Source organism: Pleurodeles waltl, chromosome 6 (genome assembly GCF_031143425.1).
Source record: "Pleurodeles waltl isolate 20211129_DDA chromosome 6, aPleWal1.hap1.20221129, whole genome shotgun sequence".
Taxonomy (NCBI): Eukaryota; Metazoa; Chordata; class Amphibia; order Caudata; family Salamandridae; genus Pleurodeles; species Pleurodeles waltl.
The window spans coordinates 220,829,200-220,850,555 of NC_090445.1; the positions used below are offsets into that span (position 1 = coordinate 220,829,200).

General features: G+C 43.6%; 1 protein-coding gene across 3 annotated transcripts in view; it reads left to right on the forward strand.

Moving 5' to 3' along the window:
- ADAM11 (ADAM metallopeptidase domain 11) overlaps window positions 1-21,356 on the forward strand; it is a 375,674-nt gene that overhangs the window by 16,599 nt on the left and 337,719 nt on the right. For all 3 annotated transcript variants that reach the window (XM_069237932.1, XM_069237931.1, XM_069237933.1), the window contains exon 2: window positions 9,084-9,262. In XM_069237932.1, coding sequence (XP_069094033.1) covers window positions 9,084-9,262 — 179 coding nt within the window. The remainder of the gene's footprint in view (window positions 1-9,083; window positions 9,263-21,356) is intronic.

Consider the following 21,356-nt stretch of genomic DNA (forward strand, 5'->3'; position numbering starts at 1 on the left):
ATAAATGGAGTAGATGCCCATTTAAAAAATATGAAAATCGATACCCCTAAAATAGGAGAATGCTCTATCCCAGTTCTTTTATATGCAGATGATGCTGTACTGCTGTCACGAACTGCAAATGGGTTGCAGAGGCTAATTGAGGGGTTTGTGGAATTTATGGAGGAAAGAGATATGTTGTTGAATCTGAGCAAAACTGTTGTAATGACCTGCGGGCAGGGAAAAGTCAGGAAGAAAGCTTTTTTTATCAAAGGTCATAAATGTGAGGAGGTGAATGGATTTACACACCTGGGTATACAATTTTCTAATATGGGACATTGGAAACAACATCTAGAAATCATTAGGATGAACTATGTTAGGACAACTGAGGCTGTTTTTAGATTTTCAAAAAAAATCAGCAATAAACCCCTTAGGGAAATGCTGCAAATCTACAAAAGTAAATCAATTAACAGCATTACGTATGGTTCTGCCCATTTTGGGTTGGATGCCCGAGATCCGCTCATTACAAGTACTAGAGAATACATTTTTTTGCAGACTATTGGCGGTGCCAAATACTACTTCCACATTTATGGTACATAAGGAGTTGGGTTGCCCTAACGTGGAAGATCTAATATACACCAACGCGTTGTTGGCTTGGCATGGTATTTGGTCTAAAGAAGGGACGCTTTTTACCCAAAAGATTATTAAAGATTGCCTTAAGCTAGAATACTGGGATAGAATTCCGTGGTTCATGCACTTAAAAGATTTGTTGAAAGGCATAAATCTAGTTCCAAATTTGGACAACCCAGGTATTATCCTTCAATTTAGCAAGAAAGAACTGAAAGATCAACTTATAGCATGGAGGGTCTGTGAAAGAGAAAATAGGGAATGTAGGAAGATAACAATAGCACTTTATATGACTGAAAATAATGAGCTAGTGCCAAATTATCTGATGAAAGTAGCAAACATTCAGGATAGATTTTATCTGACTCGAATGCGCTTTAGAACGCTACACTTTTTGGTAGCTTTCCCAAAGATGAGGATTTGGACTAAAAGTCTACCTAAGTGTCCCTGTGTGGAACAGTTTGCCCAATCCACAATGCACTTTATTATATCTTGTAAATTTTATCACGATGCTAGGAATACATTTTTAAAACCTTTATTGATTACTAATAAATTATTTTATTGTAGAGAGGCTTTTAACTACTTATGTAATTTGGATACTAATGAGAAATGTGATGCAGTGATAACATTTATCCTAAATGCCATTGAATTAAGAAAAAAGCTGTCATATTTAGAAAATCTTTGGTATGAGAATGAATAATTCCACAATCTGTAGTAGTAAGGGTTTTTATTTATCTATTTATCTATTAGTAATGTTTTTTCTTTTGTATTTTATTCTATTGTATATTTTACTATTATTCTAAAGAGATTGTTTTTTATCTTTTGTGGAGTAAAATCCGAATAAAGATTGATTTGATTTGACTGTACTGCAGCTGTGTAATCAGGAAACATATTGACTTTGCCGTTCTGCACAGTAAAAGGGCCTGCCTCCCATGCTCTCTGTAACCAAATGTCTCACTCCCTGTAGTGTAGCAGTTTTGCCACCACTGGTCTGGGAGGTCTACCCGGTGCCGGGGGATAGGGAGTACCCTGTGTGCTCTCTCCAATGCAAAAAAAAGGTGGTAAACTATTGTTTGCCAATACAGGGTTCCAAGAAGGCCGCCATGTCCGTACCTTGGGCCCCCTCTGTTAGCCTCACTATGCGGACGTTATTGTGGCGGCTGCGGCCCTTGACATCCTCTGCCCGGTATTCTAGTCTCTGCACTCTGTCTGTGAGGTGCGCTATCTGTGTCTCCTGTGATCGCTGTTGAGTTCCCAGTAGCTTCCATGGTGGAGGGTTGCGCAGACTGGTCCGGGGTTGGCTCCCCCATTCCCTGAGCTCTGTCTGGGCTAAATGCTCTCTGCGCCCGTGGCTTGAGGTGTTGTTTCCCCACTGGAGGGCTTCACTGGTAAATTCTCAGCCTTCAGGAGAGCTACCTGGTAAGGCAGCCGGAGAGGTGGTCCCCTTGCCACACACGTTAGCTCCCTCGTCCGGGCTTGCCCCAACCGCCCTCTGCAATTGCACCTTCACCCCTCTTCAGGGCACAAATTTGCACCCCTTTGCGGCTATGGGGACTGCTCACTTCGTGGGGGCAGCAGGCTCCTGTCCCTTACACTGAGTGGCTCCCTCAGGGGTCTGGCCTCTTCAAAACCTCCTCTTGGCCTTAGCAGGGCAGCAGCACTCCCCCCTGCATCCACCGTTGCTTGGGCGCCACCACCGCAGGTGACCCCTATGTCCCCTTCTCCATCGGGGGGGGGTTTGCCCGAGCCGGGTCCTCCCTTCTCACCTGGCCCAGCGGGGGTGTGAAGGTCCAGGTGCCCAGGCCATTTTGGTCTTCTCTGGTCCCGCAGCGCTGAGGGGACAGAGCTTCAGTATATGCCCAACCCCCCTGACCTCACCTTGTCTTCAGGGTCACCGGTGTCTTCTAGAGGCAGTCGTCCTCCGCCATCCAGGGAAGGGGTCCAGAGTCACCGCTCCTCTCTTGCGGCCTCTTTCGCTTGTGAGCAGCTGCCCGTTCCTTCTCTCTGCTGCCTTGGGGCCTTCCGCAACCTACTTCCTTCTGGAACCTACTTCCTTCCGGTCGCGGGCTGCCCCTGTCCTCCAACGCTGCCGGCAGAGGTGTCCTGACGTCACCGGCCCAACCGGCTCTCTTCACTTGCGGTGCGCAGGGATTTCACTCCAGTGAGACTGCCATCTTAGGGATTCCCTGGCATCGGTCCTGTCTGACCACCTGGCACGTTTCTAGCAATCAGGAGCGTCCCCAAGGCTTTGTTTTACTCCCCTGAGGGCCTGGCTCACGGCTTAGCTGGGGGGGCTCGATCGCCCACCCCCCGCTGGGGCATCTTTGCAGCAGAATTGCTGCAGGTCGGGCCGGAGCTCTACTGTTATGTGACCGCCATCTTCGGTGGTTGGCTCCGTCCCCTCCTCCCCCAACCCCGTAGAGCTCAGACTTCTTATGAGTCTTGCATTCATCATCTTATATCATAAGATTTCTAATAACTCCTCATGTTTGCCCTGTGAAATCGCAGATTTCTCATAACACTTAAAGTTTTCCCTGGTGAATTTCTGACTTTGTCCTATGTTTGCCCTGGTGGATGTCAAATTTGACATATTGTATTTAATGCTTTCGGCACAGGTGCCATTCGCACATAAATACACCCTTGCAATAAAAACAATAAAAGTTCAAAGGCTAGAGCATCTATGGAACAGAATCTAATAAAGTTGAAATATTGCACAACATTGGATTTTGGGGTGCTCTGGGATAGTTTCTTTCACTGTGTTCACTTCTGGGTTTTCTCCTGTTTGGTCTGCACCTCTGATCTGGCAAGTACTTTATCTCTTGCCGCCAGGCTGCTTACCAAATATTGTCTCATCGCTGCAGCATATATTTCTTGAGCTTAGTTCTAGAGTTTCCGATTGAAGGCCTAGTTGTTCCATTGTTTATTTAGATGATTAATTATGCTCATATTAAAATGCTCCTTCTGGGCTTTGTCATCTGGTTGACTTCCACTGCATACTATATTGTTGACAGTCGTTTTGTATCTAAGATAGAGCTATAGCGACATTAGATTCCAGTGGCTATGTTAGAAAATAAAAACACCTGGTTTATGGTGGCAAGCTCTTGGATTGGTGAAACTTGGATTTAGTATTTTGTGTTCTTCCATCCATTCTGGGGATTAGGACTAGTTTGTAGTATAACTTGCAGTCCATATCGATGAGACTAAAGGGTCTCTCTAGGATTTCAAATTAGTTCTTGAGCCTTTCTTGTATAAGGGAGTAATGATGCTGGTCAGGCATGAAACAGGGCAGGCCTGGTGAACTGAGATCTCGATGAAAAAACTTTACCAGAATTGATGCTCACATTCTGGTTGATTTTAACTCCCAGCAGGTTAACTCTCCGATCAGGTTGGTGTTAGAAGCTTCCCCATCAGGACTTAGGATACAGATAGACAGAAACACAGATCAGAGCAACATAAGCTTTTAAATTGTCTAGGAATGCAATGCAGGAGTCCCTTGTTGCGAGTTTCACACATGAAAGGGGGTGGGTTGGTTAGCCAAAAGACATTGTAGTAGAAAATACTTGGGAAGTCTGGGAACTTGAACAGACCCTAGGATGTCTTTTGAGCTCACCTACAGAGGTACTAATTCAAGTTAGCATTAATATTACACTTAGATCTCTTGCAGTATATACATAGTCTGTGAGAAATGTAGGTATTCTTACACACACACACACACACACACACTCACACATTTATTTATTTATAATAAACTGCAGCTGTCGCCACTGTGTAGTTACAGTTAGGACCTAGTAACCATAAAAAATGATGTTTTTGTTTTGGTAACAGGGATGTGGAATTCCTATCGCCCGACGCCCGGGACATCTTGTTTGGGGTCAAGGGCAACAAGTTTTTATGTTTACTTTGTCCTTGGGACAAGTAGGCCCAACCCCCTGCAGCACAAACCCTTTGGCTGCCTGTTTACAGAGAGTTGAACTCTCTGCAGTTGAGGTAATGTGTTTCCAAAGGATAATGCTGTTCGAACTTGTATTTATGGTTCATTATTTGAAAGCCTTCATTATTAGGGTGCGTGCTGTAAATAAATGTTTTAAGGTCACACTTCACTACTGACGTTGGTTCCAATACAAAAAAAAAAACGTGTACACACATGTTTGAAAAGTTTAGGCTAAGAGGCTAAGTATAATGCTCCCAGAATGCTCTCTGATTATATGCAAATGAAGTGTCATTTAGTAAAATGTGTTGATGCATGCTAGTATTTCCCAAAAATATTTCTAATGGAAAATCAGTGTAACGATTTTCAACACGATTATGGGAAGCATGAAAATAAACAAACACTGACAAAGCCAACTGATCTGACATATTTTTATAAGTCTTTTAGTTTCATCAATGCGTGTCTTGTTTTGACATGGCTTTTGTAACACTTTATTGTTGTGGGAGCTACCAGGCCCTCAACATTGTAACAAACATTGGCAAAACCCCCCCAAAAAGTTTTTGAACTCTTAAAGCACACGTTGCCACCAGCGGCATAACAAAGGCCCCGCAGCCGCCCTCCAGGGGGCCCCGTCAGCACAGCACCTGCCCTGAGTGAGTCTGGAGAGGGGGCTCCTCCATGTTCTTTGCAAAGGGGCACCCTCCAGTTTCGTTACGTCACTGATTGCCACTGTAGTTCCTGACACTGAACAAAACTACTTTGTGTAGCAATATGCGCCTTGTGGAAGAGCAGAATGCGATCACTCACAGTAAAGCCAGCCGAAACAGAGAGAAATAGAAGTTTAATAAAAACAAAATGTCTTTGTTAACACCAGACCTAATTAGGGACCAAGACCCACGTGTAGGTAGCTTTTTGCATGTTGCAAACTGCGACTTTCGCTGTTTGCGACGTGCAAAAAGCACATTGCGATGCACAAACCCAGTTTTGCGATTCAGTAACCTGGTTACCGAATCACAAAACGGGTTTGCTACTCGCAATTAGTAAGGGGTGTTCCCTTCCTAATTGCAACTCGCAGTGCAATGTAGGATTGTTATGTGACCGCGGGCGCAAACCAATCGCAGTTGGCACCCATTTCAAATGGGTGCTAACACTTTCGCAAAAGGGAAGGGATCCCCATGGGACCCCTTTCCCATTGTGAATGTCACTGTAAACATTTTTTCAGAGCAGGCAGTGGTCCTGTGGACCACTGCCTGCTCTGAAAAAATGAAACGAAAACGTTTCATTTTTCGTTTTTGTTATGCATCTCGTTTTCCTTTAAGGAAAACGGGCTGCATTACAAAAAAAACTGCTTTATTGAAAAGCAGTCACAGACATGGTGGTCTGCTGTCTCCAGCAGGCCACCATTCGTGAGGGGGTCGCAAATTGCGACCCACCTCATGATTATTCATGATGTGGGCATTTGCGAAGCCCTTGCGAATCACAGATGGTGTCAAGGACACCATCCTACATTCGGATTTGCGACTCGCAATTTGCAGGTCACAAATCTGAACCTACCTACTTGTGGCCCCAAATTCTTAAAGAAAGTCACAAAAGTGCACCCATGGTATATGTCGTACCCCTATAAAATATTTGTGAACTGTATTTTAGCGTGGGTAAATACGATGTGTAGATTTGCTCATGTGAAAATCTATTGAGCATTTGCAAGTTCATTTTCCCTCCAGCCACTTTCTTCCCAACCCTGGAAGAAGTTCTAATTCTGCCATTGTCAGGAGTAAATGTCCAACCTTTCTTATTATGGGAAAATATTAGAGAGAAGCTGGTAAAAATCTTTAAAACATGCAGGTTAGTAGGTTTGCAGACTCAAAGGCATTCCAGCCCTGGAACTATTGCTTACTGCTTCCTCCAGCCCCAGTATGCAGATCTGCAGAAAGGTGGCAAAATAAGGAAATTGCTACAGTAGGGATTGAAACTCCAAGTATTCAAGCCCTACTATGGTAGTAGCCCTGGCATAATCAGAGGGGCTATTAATTGCTGCCATAATTTGTCGCCACACTACATGGCACCAAAGGGACAAGTAGATCTTTTTACAGGACAAGTAGATTTGAGAAGCAACCTGTCCCCTGGACAAGTAGATATTTTAATAAATTCCACACCCCTGCGGTAATAACTTTGCCAACCGTTTGACAAACCTTCATGAAATTTTCCCAAAAACGTTTCAGGATGATCTGTCCAGCAGCAGCCCCAAAAAAGTGGCTGTCCCAAAACACATTTTGCTGCTGCAGTTTCCTTAGGGATTTTTGAACAGCAATACAGAAAAATACGGTGAACAGAAAACAAAAAATTGGCAGAAAGCTATACCCTTACCCAGAAAGCTTGCTTTTTTGGTGTCAATCTGTTCAATATAAATATATTTTTTTAATTAAAGCTCAAAATGTATAGCTTTCTAGACAGTTAGGTACGTGGGAGACCTGTGGGAGCCCCACAGGCAAGTAACTTTTAAAAGTAGAGCAATCCGATTGTCTGAGAGGACTTTTTTCTTGTTGGTTGCCTCACTCCCATGGGTGCGAGAAGCTCCCGCTAGACTAGCATGAGCTTGTGCTCTGATTGGCTTGCTGTAATCTGAACAAAAATATTGAGCTGCCATTACAGGGTTTGGGCACTCTTTCCCCATGTCATGAAAATCAAAATAAAACATTGGACAGGGTAGGGTTACCTTGACCCCCTGGACCTTATGGGGAGTCCCAGAAGGTTCCATCTAGATCAAATAAAAAGGTTTTTTTTTTTTTAGGTGCTGCAATCCTGCGGGAGCCAGCACAGCCCCCGGTGTTCTTCAGTGGGAGTCCCTTGGTAACCAGCCTGACCCCCTGGCTCCAACGAGAGTCCCACTGGATCAGGAAAACAATCTAAAGAAGAGGGGCGGGTTGGTGTCTGCTGGGGCTGGGAGGGGTCTGGCTGTGGAGGAGTATGCGCAAGACCGTTCTGTGGGCTAGAACCTGCAGCCAGCTCCACGTCTCACACAGCCAAAGGGGTGTGCATAGTATTTGGTTGGCAAAGTTAGGTCTGGTAATAAAATCTTATTGGGCGTTAGAAACCCCTAGAAATCCACTGAAAAACCAGAGGTTAAAGTAACATTGTTAGGTGCGGAAAAATATCTTACTTTACAGTAAAAAAAAAGAAAAAGCCTCTAAACTTCCCTGGAAAAAACAAGGATTAAAGTGGTGTTATATTCAGGCAAAAATGATAATTAAAATGTAGCATTTCAAAAAAGCTACTGAAATTTACCAGCTTTAGTGAAATGAAGTAACTATAACTTGCACACTTGCCATTACGACCGCACATAATACATCACTCTTTACATATTTTATGAAATAATTGATAACATCACTGATGACATCTGAAATGACATCATTAATGATATCATTATGCATGGTGAGTGCAGAGATTCTCTGTGTTTTTTTAGTTGAAAATGCTACGTTCTAATTTAACTTACATTTGCACCAAACTATAGCGTTACTTAAAGCTTTGTGTTTTTTCTGTGAATCTATATAAATTTGCACCTGATATCCTAGTGCCCAATTTCCAACAATCATGCTGGCATATAATGTTAAAACACATTGTACGACAAGTAGGGCACATGAGAGGGGCTTAAAGGGCAGTGGAAAGGGAGAGCAATGTGAATTGTTAGGGTACTAAGTGAGAGAAAACACAATATTTTGGAAAATAACCTACATCTTTGAGGACTTTCAAAACAGAGAGAGGGAGAAAGTCTGTGTGTGTTTTTGTCTGTGTGTATGCACAATTCCTACAGATACCTTACCATAGCCGATTGAAAGCACCTGTACCCAACTATTTATCAGAAAATACATTTATTAGGGAGGTGTAACACCCCAGACACTCCCCTGAAGCTACGGCCGAGTCAGTTCTAATTGTTGAATATGTTTCAGATATATTGATTGTTGTTTATGCTTTGTAAATTTCATAGACGTCCAAGAAGTCTTGTATGTACTATATAAAATCCCCAAAATAAATAAAAATGCTCTGCCTCCCCACCACTGGCATGCCTATTTTATATTGCCTCTCATTTGGTCCTACATATGTATGGTCTCTCTATCATTGTTTTCTCCTTTCAAACTGCTTCACTGTCCCTGCTTGGCTCTGCTACTAGGTCTAACATTTCTGTCTCTCCTAACTTCGGGGGGTCCTCATTTTATCCAGACCAGCTATTTGCCTCTTCTCCTTCTCTCGCCTTATTTGGCTTAGTCTTTGGTCTGCTACTCCATCTGTCTTTTCCACTGCTGTCCTTTCTTGAATACCTGCTTCTTTTGCCTCAGCCAATTACTTTGCTTCAGTTTCTTCCAATTCTCTTACTTGCTTCTTCATTGTGCTGTGACACGAAGTTGGCTGGTCCACCCCCTCCAGTCTCATCCTTCCTGCACTTTCTCCATCTTCTTGCTGCCTCTTCTTCTCATTCCAAGCTGTGAGTCTTGCTCTGTCTTGTTTTTGACTTGCTGATATACTCCAAGATTTTGTCACTCTCTCCACCTGCTTATTCCAGGTCTCGTGAAGGCAGAGATGCCACCTGTTGCTCGGCTGTGGAAGGCTCCCAACACACGGTGGGATCCGGGGCCTCCTGCCTCTGAAGTAACATATCCCAGACGTTTGGTAGCATTGAGTTTAGGAGGAGAGGTGCAGACACAGCAGCTGGACACCCGGGTCAGGAGTGATACTGAACAGGTATGTGAGACAGCACATTATATGGAAGTACTTTGCCGGAGCAGTGATCCTCAGATCTTCTGAAATCTGGGAATGGATAGCAGAAGTCTCTCTTCTAGGCAGTTAATGTGAAGTGCACACTACCAATATGACATGACATAATGTCTGTTTTCTCTTGTACCTGCTTGACATTACCTTTCTCCCCTTTCATGCCTTGCATGTTTAGTCTGTTCCCCACAGCACTTTGAAGCAGCTTCTGGCCAGCATGAGCGCTATACAAGCAATTAGCACGACATAGCATCATTCTGTTTTCCCCATTTCTATGACACTTTCCTGTACCCTCTATTCCGCTTCCATCGGCATTCTGTTCCACACAGATGATAGTTTTTTTAGGGAGTGATGTCAGCTCTAAGGGAAGCGGCAGACATGACATCTAATCTCAGATCAAAAGTGAGGGCTCTCCCATGAAGAGATGCCCACGGTGTGAATGGGCTCCTGTTTATTCAAGGTATAGAGGTAGAAGGAGAGGCCTTTAGAGAAAAGTTGGGATCTGCAGACGGCTAAGTGAATTTGAACGATAGGTCAATATTGTGCATAGTCAGTCAAGTATTAAGTACTATCTGACATGCATCAGAATATTACTACAAACACAATGCATACTTTGAACAGTCAGGTTGTCAACAGTGAGTTGGTGAGTCTTGACTCCTGAGAGTTGGATGATATTGGGAAACCTCTGCCCACCTTCCAGCACTGGGTATAGAACACCTAAGAGAGTAAAACTCGACAATTTTGAGGAATTAGCCCAGATTTTGATGTGCTCTACAGAGTCTAGAATGGTATTCACATTATTTTGATGTATGATGTACTACTCGCAAAACACTTATTGCTTTGCCTCTAAATATATTGTTTCTTTTGCACTCTCAAAGTACTCCCTTGAGTCTTAAATGGTTACTTCTTCTCTCATTTCTCCATTCATTCCTGCTCCCAGCCTTAATTTATTCTCAATTCCTTTTGTGCACCACCCCCACTTGTCTGCTATATCCCTGTCTATTCTCTTTCTGATACAACTGAGTGCTCTTTTTCCGTAATGTTTACCCCCCTCTCATCTGTAAAGCAACAAAGCCCAGTACGAGAGATGGGATTGTATAACTTGCCTCTCCCTCTGCCTCACTCTCCCTGTGTACTCTTCCTCCTCCTATCAGTTTGCTTAGCTTTTCTCACTGGTGCTCTTTTTCCGTAATGTTTACCTCCCTCTCATCTGTAAAGCAACAAAGCCCAGTACGAGAGATGGGATTGTATAACTTGCCTCTCCCTCTGCCTCACTCTCCCTGTGTACTCTTCCTCCTCCTATCAGTTTGCTTAGCTTTTCTCACTGGTTCCCCTTTCCCTCTGGACCTCTTCCATTCTCTCACTACATCCTTCCTGCTTCCGTAAATCAATTTCTCTTCTCACTTGTCTGCCTTTTGCCACTTGTTTGCTCCTTCAAATTATCTTTCCCCATTCCACCTGTCTCCCACTCTAAAATGCCTCAGCATAGTTTAATCTAAATTCTCCCTCCTCCCACATGTCCATCCTCATCCTTGGACCTGTCCCCTTTTATTCCTCCTCTGTTGAACCCACCTGTCTTTAACTCCTTTCACCCATTGTCCGGACAGGGTGATGAAGTACTGTGTCTAACAAACTCTTGGTCCACCCAACCTATTTTGCATCAGGCAGACCCTTAGGTTTATGCCGACAGAGTAAAATTTACTCCATTGGTGTAAACCTTCCTCTGAAGGCCCTTGGGAGTATGTACCTTCTGAGGTGAACCATCCGACCGTCAGCCATACTTAGAGTGAGCGATCAGATGGCTTTTAAAAAAAATAATCAGCCACCACCAGAAAAATCCTGGTGGTGAGGGACAGTAGAAATGTAAAAAATGTCTCTAACGGGATGGGAGAAAGCTGCAATGATGTTGGGGCATTTGTTTTTTCCTTTCCAAAACAAACTCAGGCTTTGGAAAAGAAAAAAAACGTTATACATTTTGGTGCAAGTGTCCATCACCAATGACGGAAGCTTTCCAAACTTTTAAATGACTTAGTATGAGCTGCTATGATGGCAGTTCATACGGACCGATAGAGTTCAGTACAGGAACAGTGGTGAACTTTAAATCTGGTGGGTGGAGTTAAGGCATGGTGGCTGACATAAACGTCCTCTGCCACCCTGGTAGCCTTTATTCAGTCGCCCAAACTCTAAATTTAGGACATTTTAGGAGTTTGGGGTTGGAAATACAGGTTTAGACCCTCCGAGTAAGAACTTCAGTTTTGGTGTTATAATTAGGTTGATTATTTTTCTTCCTGGATGTTAGTTATGAGGTTTAAAGTTTAAGGGTTAGGATTATGCCCAAAGGTATTGTAGTGTACGTTTATTTGTTTAGGAGCTTGAGTGGTAGGATTTTGCGCAGGAGTTTAGCTGTAGCCATTGGCTAAGTTTCAGACTTAGGGTTACAGTTTAGTTTTTACATTTAGTGGATAGGAAATTAAGTTTATGATTTTAAGTCCAAGAGTTCGTGTAGGTTTTGGCATAGGAACTTAGAATTTATATTAGAGGTTTCAGTTTTTATTTGTATCTAGGAGATTAGGGCCGAATTTAGATATTGGTGGACGAGATTCTATGTCACAACGGTGACGGATATCCCATCTGCTGAAATCTAAATCCCAAAGGATATAATGGGATTTCGATTTTAGCTGACCGAATACCCGTCATGGTTGTGATGGAGTAACTCGTCTGCAAATATTTCAGTCAGGCCCCATGGTCTTTGGGTTGTAGGTTTGGTAGCGCAGGTGTTAACATTATAGCACTGAGGTTTGCTTTAGTGCCACAGATTTAAGGGTTATAGCTTAAGTGTCCAGGTTTAGATTTAAAGGTACTTCGGCTTACAGACCTAGGTTTAGGGGCTCAGGTTTTAGATTATGGACTTCAGGCCTGATTTAGATGTTGGCAGTAATGGTCCTGCCATTGACTTTTCAACTGAAAACGCATCCGTCGCCATGGCAGTCAGCCCGCCGTTTTTAGGTGTTGGCGGTTCCATAGCCAAAAGCCCGCATTAAAACTGCCGTGCCTTACTGCCAAGCAAAAAGTGTTGGTCTGACCTCCACTTCTGAGTTGGCGGATTGGGGCAGTGGGGAGGTTAGTGAAAACAAACTTTTTTTCCCCCATTCCACCTCTGTATACGACTGGACAACACCTGCTGTCACTTCTGCCACCGACCCAAGGACAAAAGCATGACATCCCCCCAATCGTCGGACTTGCAGGTAGGGATGCAGCATTGCTGTGATAGGTTGGGTGGGCACTGCATGGGAAGTCGGGACCACTGCAGGCATATACATGTCACAGTAATTCTTTTGAAATCACTGTGACAAGCATATGTCGGGGACAAAAGTGGGTCAGACACGGATGGGGGCACATTGTTAGGCAACACATACACACTTCATTGTGGTGTCAGTGTTCATTGCCAAATGAATACTAGCACCACAATGACAGTACACTCACACTTGACAACGGTGTCCATGTGTGCTCATTGCAAGGGGACCTGTACTGGTAGGTTAGTGCTCTTTGTTGTGTATGTGAGTCAGTACACATATATGTGTGTGTGGATTGGCTGGTTGAAGTGGAGAGAGATGGACTGGGTGAAGTGGTTGTGTCTGGACTTGTAATGACGGATGATGGTGTGAATTTGGTGTTATGTTATAGCATTTCTTTAGCGTGTGGCTGCTCCAGCAACGGTGCTTCCCAGTGCTAAGCCTAACGGGAGGTAACCTGCAAATGCTGAAATTTAGAGCTGAAAATCCCTGCAGCATACTGAAGGGAAAAAAGCCAAGTCTTTAAAAAAAATTCTGAAATGAAGGTGATTCTCAGTGTTCCTGATGGAAAGAAGCAGCAAATTACAGACAGCACGGTATTTGTTTGTCTCTTGCATGTGACACTGATGTTGTGTATGTTGTATTGCCATGTGATGCTTTCAGGTGAGTGTTGTGTGGCGGAAATTGCTGTGATGTGTGTAGTTGTGCTTGTGTGTGAGTTTGTGTAGCTGAGTGTGGAATAGTGTTCGTTGTTGTTGTTGTGTTGTTTGTAGGTGCAGGTTCAATAATGTGTGTGTTGTGTCATGGATGTATGTCATTGTGTTTTTGGCATGTACTGGTTGTGCTGGACTTGTAATGGATAATGGTGTGTATGTGGTGCTATATTATAGTATTTGTAAAGCACATAGCTGCTCCAGCAACAGCGCTTCCCAGTGCCAAACCTAACAGGAGGTAAACTTCAACCACTGAAAGAGCAGAAAATCCCTACAGCATACTAAAGGGAAAAAGCCAAGTCTTTAAAGTTTTTCTGAAATGAAGGTGATTCTCAGTGTTCCTGATGGAACGAGGCAGTGAATTACAGGCAGCAGGGTATTTGTGTGTCACTTGCATGTGACAATGATGTTGTGTATGTTGTATTGCCATGTGACGCTTTCAGGTGAGTGTTGTGTGGCAGACAGTGCTGTGAGATGTGCAGTTGTGCTTGTGTGTGAGTTTGCTGAGTGTGGAATAGTGTTCGTTGTTGTAGTTCTGTCGTTTGTGGGTGCAGGTTCAAAAATGTGTGTCTATTGTGTCATGGATGTATGTCATTGTGTTTTTGGCATGCACTGGTTGTGTTGAACTTGTAATGGATAATGGTGTGTATGTGGTGTTATAGTATTTGTAAAGCACAAGACTGCTCCAACAACGGCGCTAACCTAACAGGAGGTAAACTTCAACTGCTGAAAGAGCGGAAAATCCATGCTGCATACTAAAGGGGAAAGCCAAGTCTTTAAAGTTTTTCTGAAATGAAGGTGATTCTCAGTGTTACTGATGGAAAGAGGTAGCGAATTCCAAGCAGCAGGGTTCATAGCTTGAAAAGAACAGCTTCCAGCTCTTTCTTACCTATGTCAGGGGACCACGACCAGATTAAGGTCCACTGAACATACGGAGCAGTTGGGCTGATACGGAAGAACGAGGTTAGACAAGATCCGGCCCTTTGGGAATCAGGATTTTATGAACCACGCATGAGGTCTTAAAGTGTACACGCTTTTCCACAGGAAGCCATTGTAATTTACGCTGAAGATTGGACACATAGCAGAGCTTTGAGAGTGAAAATAACAGCTTAGCTACAGCATTTTGGTCTAGCTGAAGTCTTCTGATAACTGACTTGTTAGCTCCTGGATAAAGAATGTTGCAGTAATCCAAACGAGATAGGACTACCTGGACGGTAGTCTGTCAGATATTAGGATCAAAAAAAGTCAAGAATAGGGTTGAAACTCCTCAGGAACTCAAAGCAGATGCCAACGACCGAACTGGCCTGGACTTCAAAGGTCAAAGAGTTGTCCATGGTGATGCCTAGATTTTTTATGGAGGGTTTAGGTGTGGGGGGAACCCGAGAGAGGTAGGCCACCAATGTTCTCCCCAGGAGTAGGTATCTTTGTCCAAAAGGAGCACTTCCATTTTGTGTGTGTTCAGGTGAAGGCGAGGGATTACCTGTAAAGGAGAGCATGAGATGAGTATCATTGCCATAAGAAATCCACGTCATTCTAGTAGATTCAATAACCCGAGCCAACGGTTGAATGTTCACGTTGAACAGGGTAGTGCTTAATGAAGACCCCTGTGAAACGCAGTGATGTACAATATGTGTATGGGAACTAAAAGGGAGAGAAATTACCTGGAAGGAACGTTCAGATAGAAAAGTCGCAATCCAGGGCAATGCCATCCCGCCTACAAAGAAGTCCTGTAAGCACTGTATTAAAATTTTATGAGACACCATATCAAATGTGGCGCTTGAATCAAGTAAAATCAGAGCAGACTCACGACCTTTATCTAGGGCACAGTGGGGTTGCTCAGTATTCTCAAGAAGTGCAGATCCTATGCTGTGCCTTGGCCTGAAACCATTCTGAGAAACATCCAGGATGTGATTGTCGACCAGGTACTTTAGACAAAATGCCATTGACATGTTTGTCTGTAATCTTTGCTTAAAAAAGGCAAAATCTAGATAGGGTGAAAATCTTCTGGTTTAGAGGCATCCAAAGAGGGAGATTACCTTGTCATGTTTCCAAGTACTAGTTACCTGAGTTTAGAACAAAGATAAATGTATAACTTCTAAGCAGAGTGTGAGGAGGGGATCACAAAGCTTAAGAAACAGATCGTTTTTAATGAGTTTGCAGGTGAACCAGATTTAACTTGACTACAGAGGGTAGGCAGCTTAGTTAGAACCAAGAGGGAAAGTGAGTTGAGTGCTGGTAAGGAACTAATAGCATCAAGCGATATTAAGTCATCTAACCTTGCAACAGAGATGTCCTGGGGAAAATGTGAATAAATATACTGTAGCATGCCGAAAAAATAGTCCGCTAACTTCTGGCGCTGTATGTTAGAGGTGACAATAGAGTCAGCTGATAGCCTTGGTTTGAAAAGGCTAATCAGTAGATTGAAGAAATTATTTGGTAGGGTTGGTACTATTCCAGATTTTTTCTGCAAAATATGCAGCCTTTATTTTAGGAATTGGCTTATGGTTAAGATGTGATGACTGCCCTGTACTGAGTTTTTAAGAGATGATCATGAGCCTTCCTCCAAGAGCATTCTAAAACCTTACAGTGCTTCTTAGCTGCAGTGAGGGTCTCATTAAACCAAGGAGCAGCATGCTACTTCCTGTTGGAGGCCTGGCTAGTAGGAATGAAAACATCTAAGGCTGAGATAAGTCAGGATTACAGATTGTTATAAGCTATCTCTACATTAGGCTCGAGCAGTGGACTGTTTGACTGGATAAAGTCCCCAAATTTCTGAGTATCAAGCTTATGCCAGGGACGTTTCCTAACCCGGTCAGAGATGAGAATTTGAGTTTGACGTGGCAGACAAATAGTCAAGGGAATCATAAAATGATCGGTCCATGACATGAAAAGTGAGGTAGTCGTTTTTAAGAAGCTATGGTTGGAAAACAAATTGATTTAAAAGGTGACCGGCTGAGTGTGTGGTTCCCGATACCAGCTGAGTTAATTGCAAAGCAAGCAGTAAAATTGTCTAACAAATTAGTGGTGTCACCATCATGGATGTCATCAAAATTAAGACTGAGATCTCCCAAGATATTGAAATTAGCTGACTTAATTGTAAGTGGAGCAAGGAAATTAGTCAGAGCCTCCCTGGAAACATTAGAGGAGCTAGGGGGTAATAAATAAGAAGCCCTGAAAAAGTGAAATTACTGTTTAATTATTTTTTTTTAAGGACACTTTCACAGTCTGGAATGGTACATTGAGACAGACTGCAAATGTATCTGTCTCTATACGATGCCACCCCTTCTGCCACTTGTCCTATTAATGTTATTTACATGGTAGCCAGGAATAAGCGCTAAAGTAGGTTCCACTACTATGACCTGGCTTAGCTAGGTCTCAGTGAGAAACAAAACATCTGAAGTGTTATCCTGGATGAAATCAAAGACGTTGGGATGATGTTTGACCAGGGAGCGACAATGCTAAACAGCTTGTACTCTATCTTTAAGGTGAGCTCTGAAGTGTTAATCTGATTGTAGGCTTTATAGGAAAAACGCATGCCTTGCAGCAGTGAGGCAACTCATCTGGTGCCAACTTATTGCATTACAAAGCAGTGCAGAGGTCCTAAAAGCACTGAGTGCCGCAGAGGAGTAAGCTATCTTATGGGAATTAAAAGGGGCAGGTTCCCTGGCGCCAACCACGCAAGGACTGGAGCTAAGGGTCTTGCGTTTGGTGCGCCATTGGCATGGCCGATGTACACATCTGCCCTGCTGGCTCCATGAAATAGCAGGGAAGCTCTCACAGGCTCCTCCCGCCCCATCAGTGATTGGATCCCCCCCCTCCAATTACAGAAGGATTGCTGGCATCTGAGCAAACATTGAGGAAGCCTAAAATTAAAGTGCAAATTTCAGTGATGAAAACAATAAGAAGGTGGACTGACAGATGCAGCAGGTTATTAAAATCGAATCTCTATTGTGTAAAAAATGCGGCCAGAAAACAGTATTACCCTTGAAGCAAGTGTGTCTGAGTTGCTGAGTCCATGAAATAGCAGGTAAGCTTGCCCTTTTACCCTTTGAAAAAGCCCTCTGCTGGGATTTCATGAATCGTGTTTGAGAGAAAACTGTTTTCTCATACTTTTCCCATAAAGTTTATGGAAGGTGCTCCAGAAGATAAAATGAGAGCATATTTTCTGTAAATTCACACTATCTTTCTCAGCCATATGAGAATGAAGTTTGACATTCTCAGTAAAACATGTACTTCCAACAGGAGCTGCCTGTCAGTTTATTTCCTTGTGTTCTGCTGCAGCCTCCAGAGGATTCTCAAGAACAACTAGAGCGCTAACAGTCTTACCTATAAAAGCATGGCACACCTGAAGCCATTTTGATTGAGTCATACTGAGAAAACTTAAAACATTTAATTTAGAAAGGAACAAAATGAGGAGGTTAATTTCGTCATAGAAATTATGCTCAGTGCTGTAGGAAGTAAAATTAGGACATGTTTTAAGTGAGTTCTCAAATATCTTCCTCTTCTATTTCGTTAAAACATTCTGAGATGCAGACTGAAACATGGACTTTCAACACAAGCAGCATACTGCCAGTTAACTCCCTGCTGATCAGCAGCTTTACTAGAGTGTTCTAATGAGCAACTAGAGTGCTAACAATCTATTTTTCTGCAAAAAGTGTGGCACATCTGAACAACATCTTGATGGAATCGAAAAGGAAAACTGAAGGCATTTTCTACTGAGGATGCTTCAGTAAATGAGGAAACTAGGGAGCTTTATAACATATAATCCTCCCAAGATGGCCACAAGACAAAAAAGCCCAAATGTAGCACAAATATCACTACAATGTAGACCAGGTATAGCCCAGTGACAAAGGTGTGCAAAACACTTAATTTTTTGTTTTTGAGCTGTTTTATATAGTGCAGACTCGACCCTAAGGTACTGGAGTGCTTTACATGAGCATCAGTTACATTACACAGGGACACATTCATTTTGGTTTTAGGCATGCGGAGATTAACTGATTTGCCCAGAATCACAGGAAGTTGAGTTGACGCTGAAACTCAAACCTGGTTTCCCAGTTGCAAAGTCTGCAGCTCTGGCTGTAACGCCTCATCCTCTCTCCTAAGTGTAACTTGTAATCAAATTAGCAGGTTGGTAAAAAATACATAAAGGGCCCCATTCAGAAAGGTAAACTTAGACTTTTGGTCTAAGTATAGACCAAAAGTTTAAGTTTATGACTTTTTGGTATTCACAAAGGTAAGTTATGAGTGCTAAGATTCCACTCCGGGTGTGGAGATTACACTCTGGGTGCAGAGTGAAATCTCCGCACTTGGGGCGGAGATTCCCCTGAGTGCGGACGTAAATATATTACTCGTAACTTACCTTTATGAATATCGAAAAATCGTAAGTTTAGTCTTTTGGTCTAAATTTAGACCAAAATTCTGTTTATCTGTGGGAAGTGGCCCAAAGTTAACAAATAAATTAAAAGTGCTTTGTGGCTATTTGAGAACTCAGAACATATATCCTCATTGTAGTTTTTAGATCACTAACCATAATTTCTATGGGAATAAGAACCTCTCATTTCTAAAGGAAACGTTGTAGGTATTACAGGTTTGATCATATCAAGATGACATCAGGCGTGCCACACGTTTGTAACAAATATAGAATGTTAGCAATCTAATTGTTTAGTAGAATACTGTGGGGAGTCAGAGCTCAATAGCACAATTCAGTTAATTGGGGACAGGCGGGAGGGTGCAGAGGCAACAAGTTGACCATGCTGGGCATGCGGGAGATGCAGTGACAGCACAACAGACCATTGAGGCCTGGGGAAAGTGGCAGGGCCAACAAACCAACTATGCAGAACAGGCAAGAGAGGCTGTGGCAATATAGCAGAACGTTGAGGGCATGAAGGAAGAGGCAGTGGCAGTACAAACATACATGTGAACAGACCTGTTTCAGGCAGGAGACTCCAGCTGTTTTTAAGCCAAAAATGACTTTATTTTATTTGTCTGTTGCCTAAATTCTCCTCTTTTTCAATGTAAGTCGATGGGGAAAATATATTCCTCAGTTTGTATTTTCAAAACCTCCCTCTTACCTAGTTCAAAATGTTGGCAAGTTTAGTACATTGGATCATGGAGGGCAGGAGGAATGGGGTAGAGACAAGGACTCGGATAACAGAAGGCAGGAGGGAGATGGGCGGGGGCACCAAACTGACCTTACAGGGCAGGCGTCAGTGATTGCAGCAGCACAATACATCACACATGGCAAGCGGGAAGGCAGTGCAGCACAACGGACCATGGAAAGCAATAGGGAGGGGACAGGGCGATGAACACGAGGGCTCGAGTTATAGTTACCTTAGGGCACGAGTTATACTTACGTAAAATAGCTCTGACTACAATAGCTGAATTTCTATGGTTTTGTGCATGTAAAATCTGAACCTAACAATAACTTCACTTCTTATCATGAAGAGACTCTGGGATGATGCAGCATTAGCTATGTGTTATGTAACATGAGGTGACTTTTGGGAGCGGCGGTGGTTGGCTGGTGTATATAAGAAGATTTGCCTCTAGCAAATCTGGGAACGTATTATGTATTGGTTGTACTGTTCATGTTTGAGCCAGGCGCAAACATGAACAATGTGCCTGTTTACAATGAATGTGCTGCCCTCAGGGCAGCCTTGAACGTGAGGCAGTGCATTTAGTGAAATGTGGAGCGGCTACTTTAATCAGCTGCTTGGTTTTTCACTATACAGGCGGCACCTGCCTGCATTTTAGAGAGGGGACATAGATTCCTCTGCAGGCAGGTGCAGTGAGTGACTGCTTGCGCTTGCAGTGGGATGTCTCAGGGGTTCCATGGGACCCCATTTAACCTCTCCTGAAAGCTGCACTCAGGGACTGCATTGACAATGTGGCACCTTTTTGTGGTCCACTGTCAGTGCGTCTCCTGACGGCTTGTTTGCTTTTGCGCCCACATCCATATTATGGTACAGGCACAAAGACAAAGAGATTCCCTCATTTGCATGAGGCCTCGCCCCCATGCAAACGAGGGAATGCCCTTTCGAGATATCTCTGGAGGTACTTGTGGGCCAGTGCTATTAGAATTACATAAGGGGCTGAGGTATTACAGAAGGGATCCCAGGTGCAAAATTAACTGTGCCAGTGTTTTATAATTCTAGTAGGATGGTGACTCCTGCACTGGGTGTGCCCCTACTTCACAAATCTTCTTGTCATGGCAAGGAGAAAGAAGTTAAAGAGGCTATCAGCTGCAGACGAAAAGTTCTGTTATGTTGGTCCAATCCTGCACCTTTAATAATCATCACAAAGTTTGTTTCTTTGATGAATCAGCTGAGCTTTTAGGTCTTTTGTGACATCCTTCACCAGATGGGCCCCTTTAAAACATGCACAATTCCTGCATAAGGGCATTTGGGCAGAATCAGGTTTCCCCCACTTCATCTCCTTGTAGCTTATTATGATATGGTGGAGAAGGAATGTAAGTAGAGATTGCAAGTTGGGTTTGAGACAATCTAAATTCATTTAGCTTTTCTCTAGTGTTTCGTGCAGGCTTATCTCCATATCCTGGGGCAGGAGGGGAGTGCTTGACATTCAGTGGTAAGTACTGAATTTGCTTGGGGTCGTGGCCTAGATGGCAGCGGGAGTTGTCGCTTAAACGCGACCTATGTGGCAGTGCCAGCTATATCCTGTAGACACCATGGCTAAGGACCCTCCCTTCACCCTGCTATACTCGAGGGAGCATAGGTGACTATGCCCACCCCCTGTTTTGCCCGAGGACTGGCTAGACTTTGGCACAGTGCAACTCCTGGGGACAGAAAGGTGGTTTGGCTGTGGTGACACCAGAGAGGCTTTATCAGAGGTGCTGCAGGGTCAGCAGGCTCCCGAATCAAGCAAGGTGATGTCTGCTGTGGCAATGGGGCAGAGCAGACACCAAAAGAATATTGCGACAGAGTGAGGTGAGCTGGCCCATCCCCCGCCAACAGCACTGGGAGGCCTAATAGTTTATTTCATATGACTCGAGCTGGCCGGAAAGAGTGATGAACCGCTCAGAGTCCTGTCTGGGCTCTGAGGGGA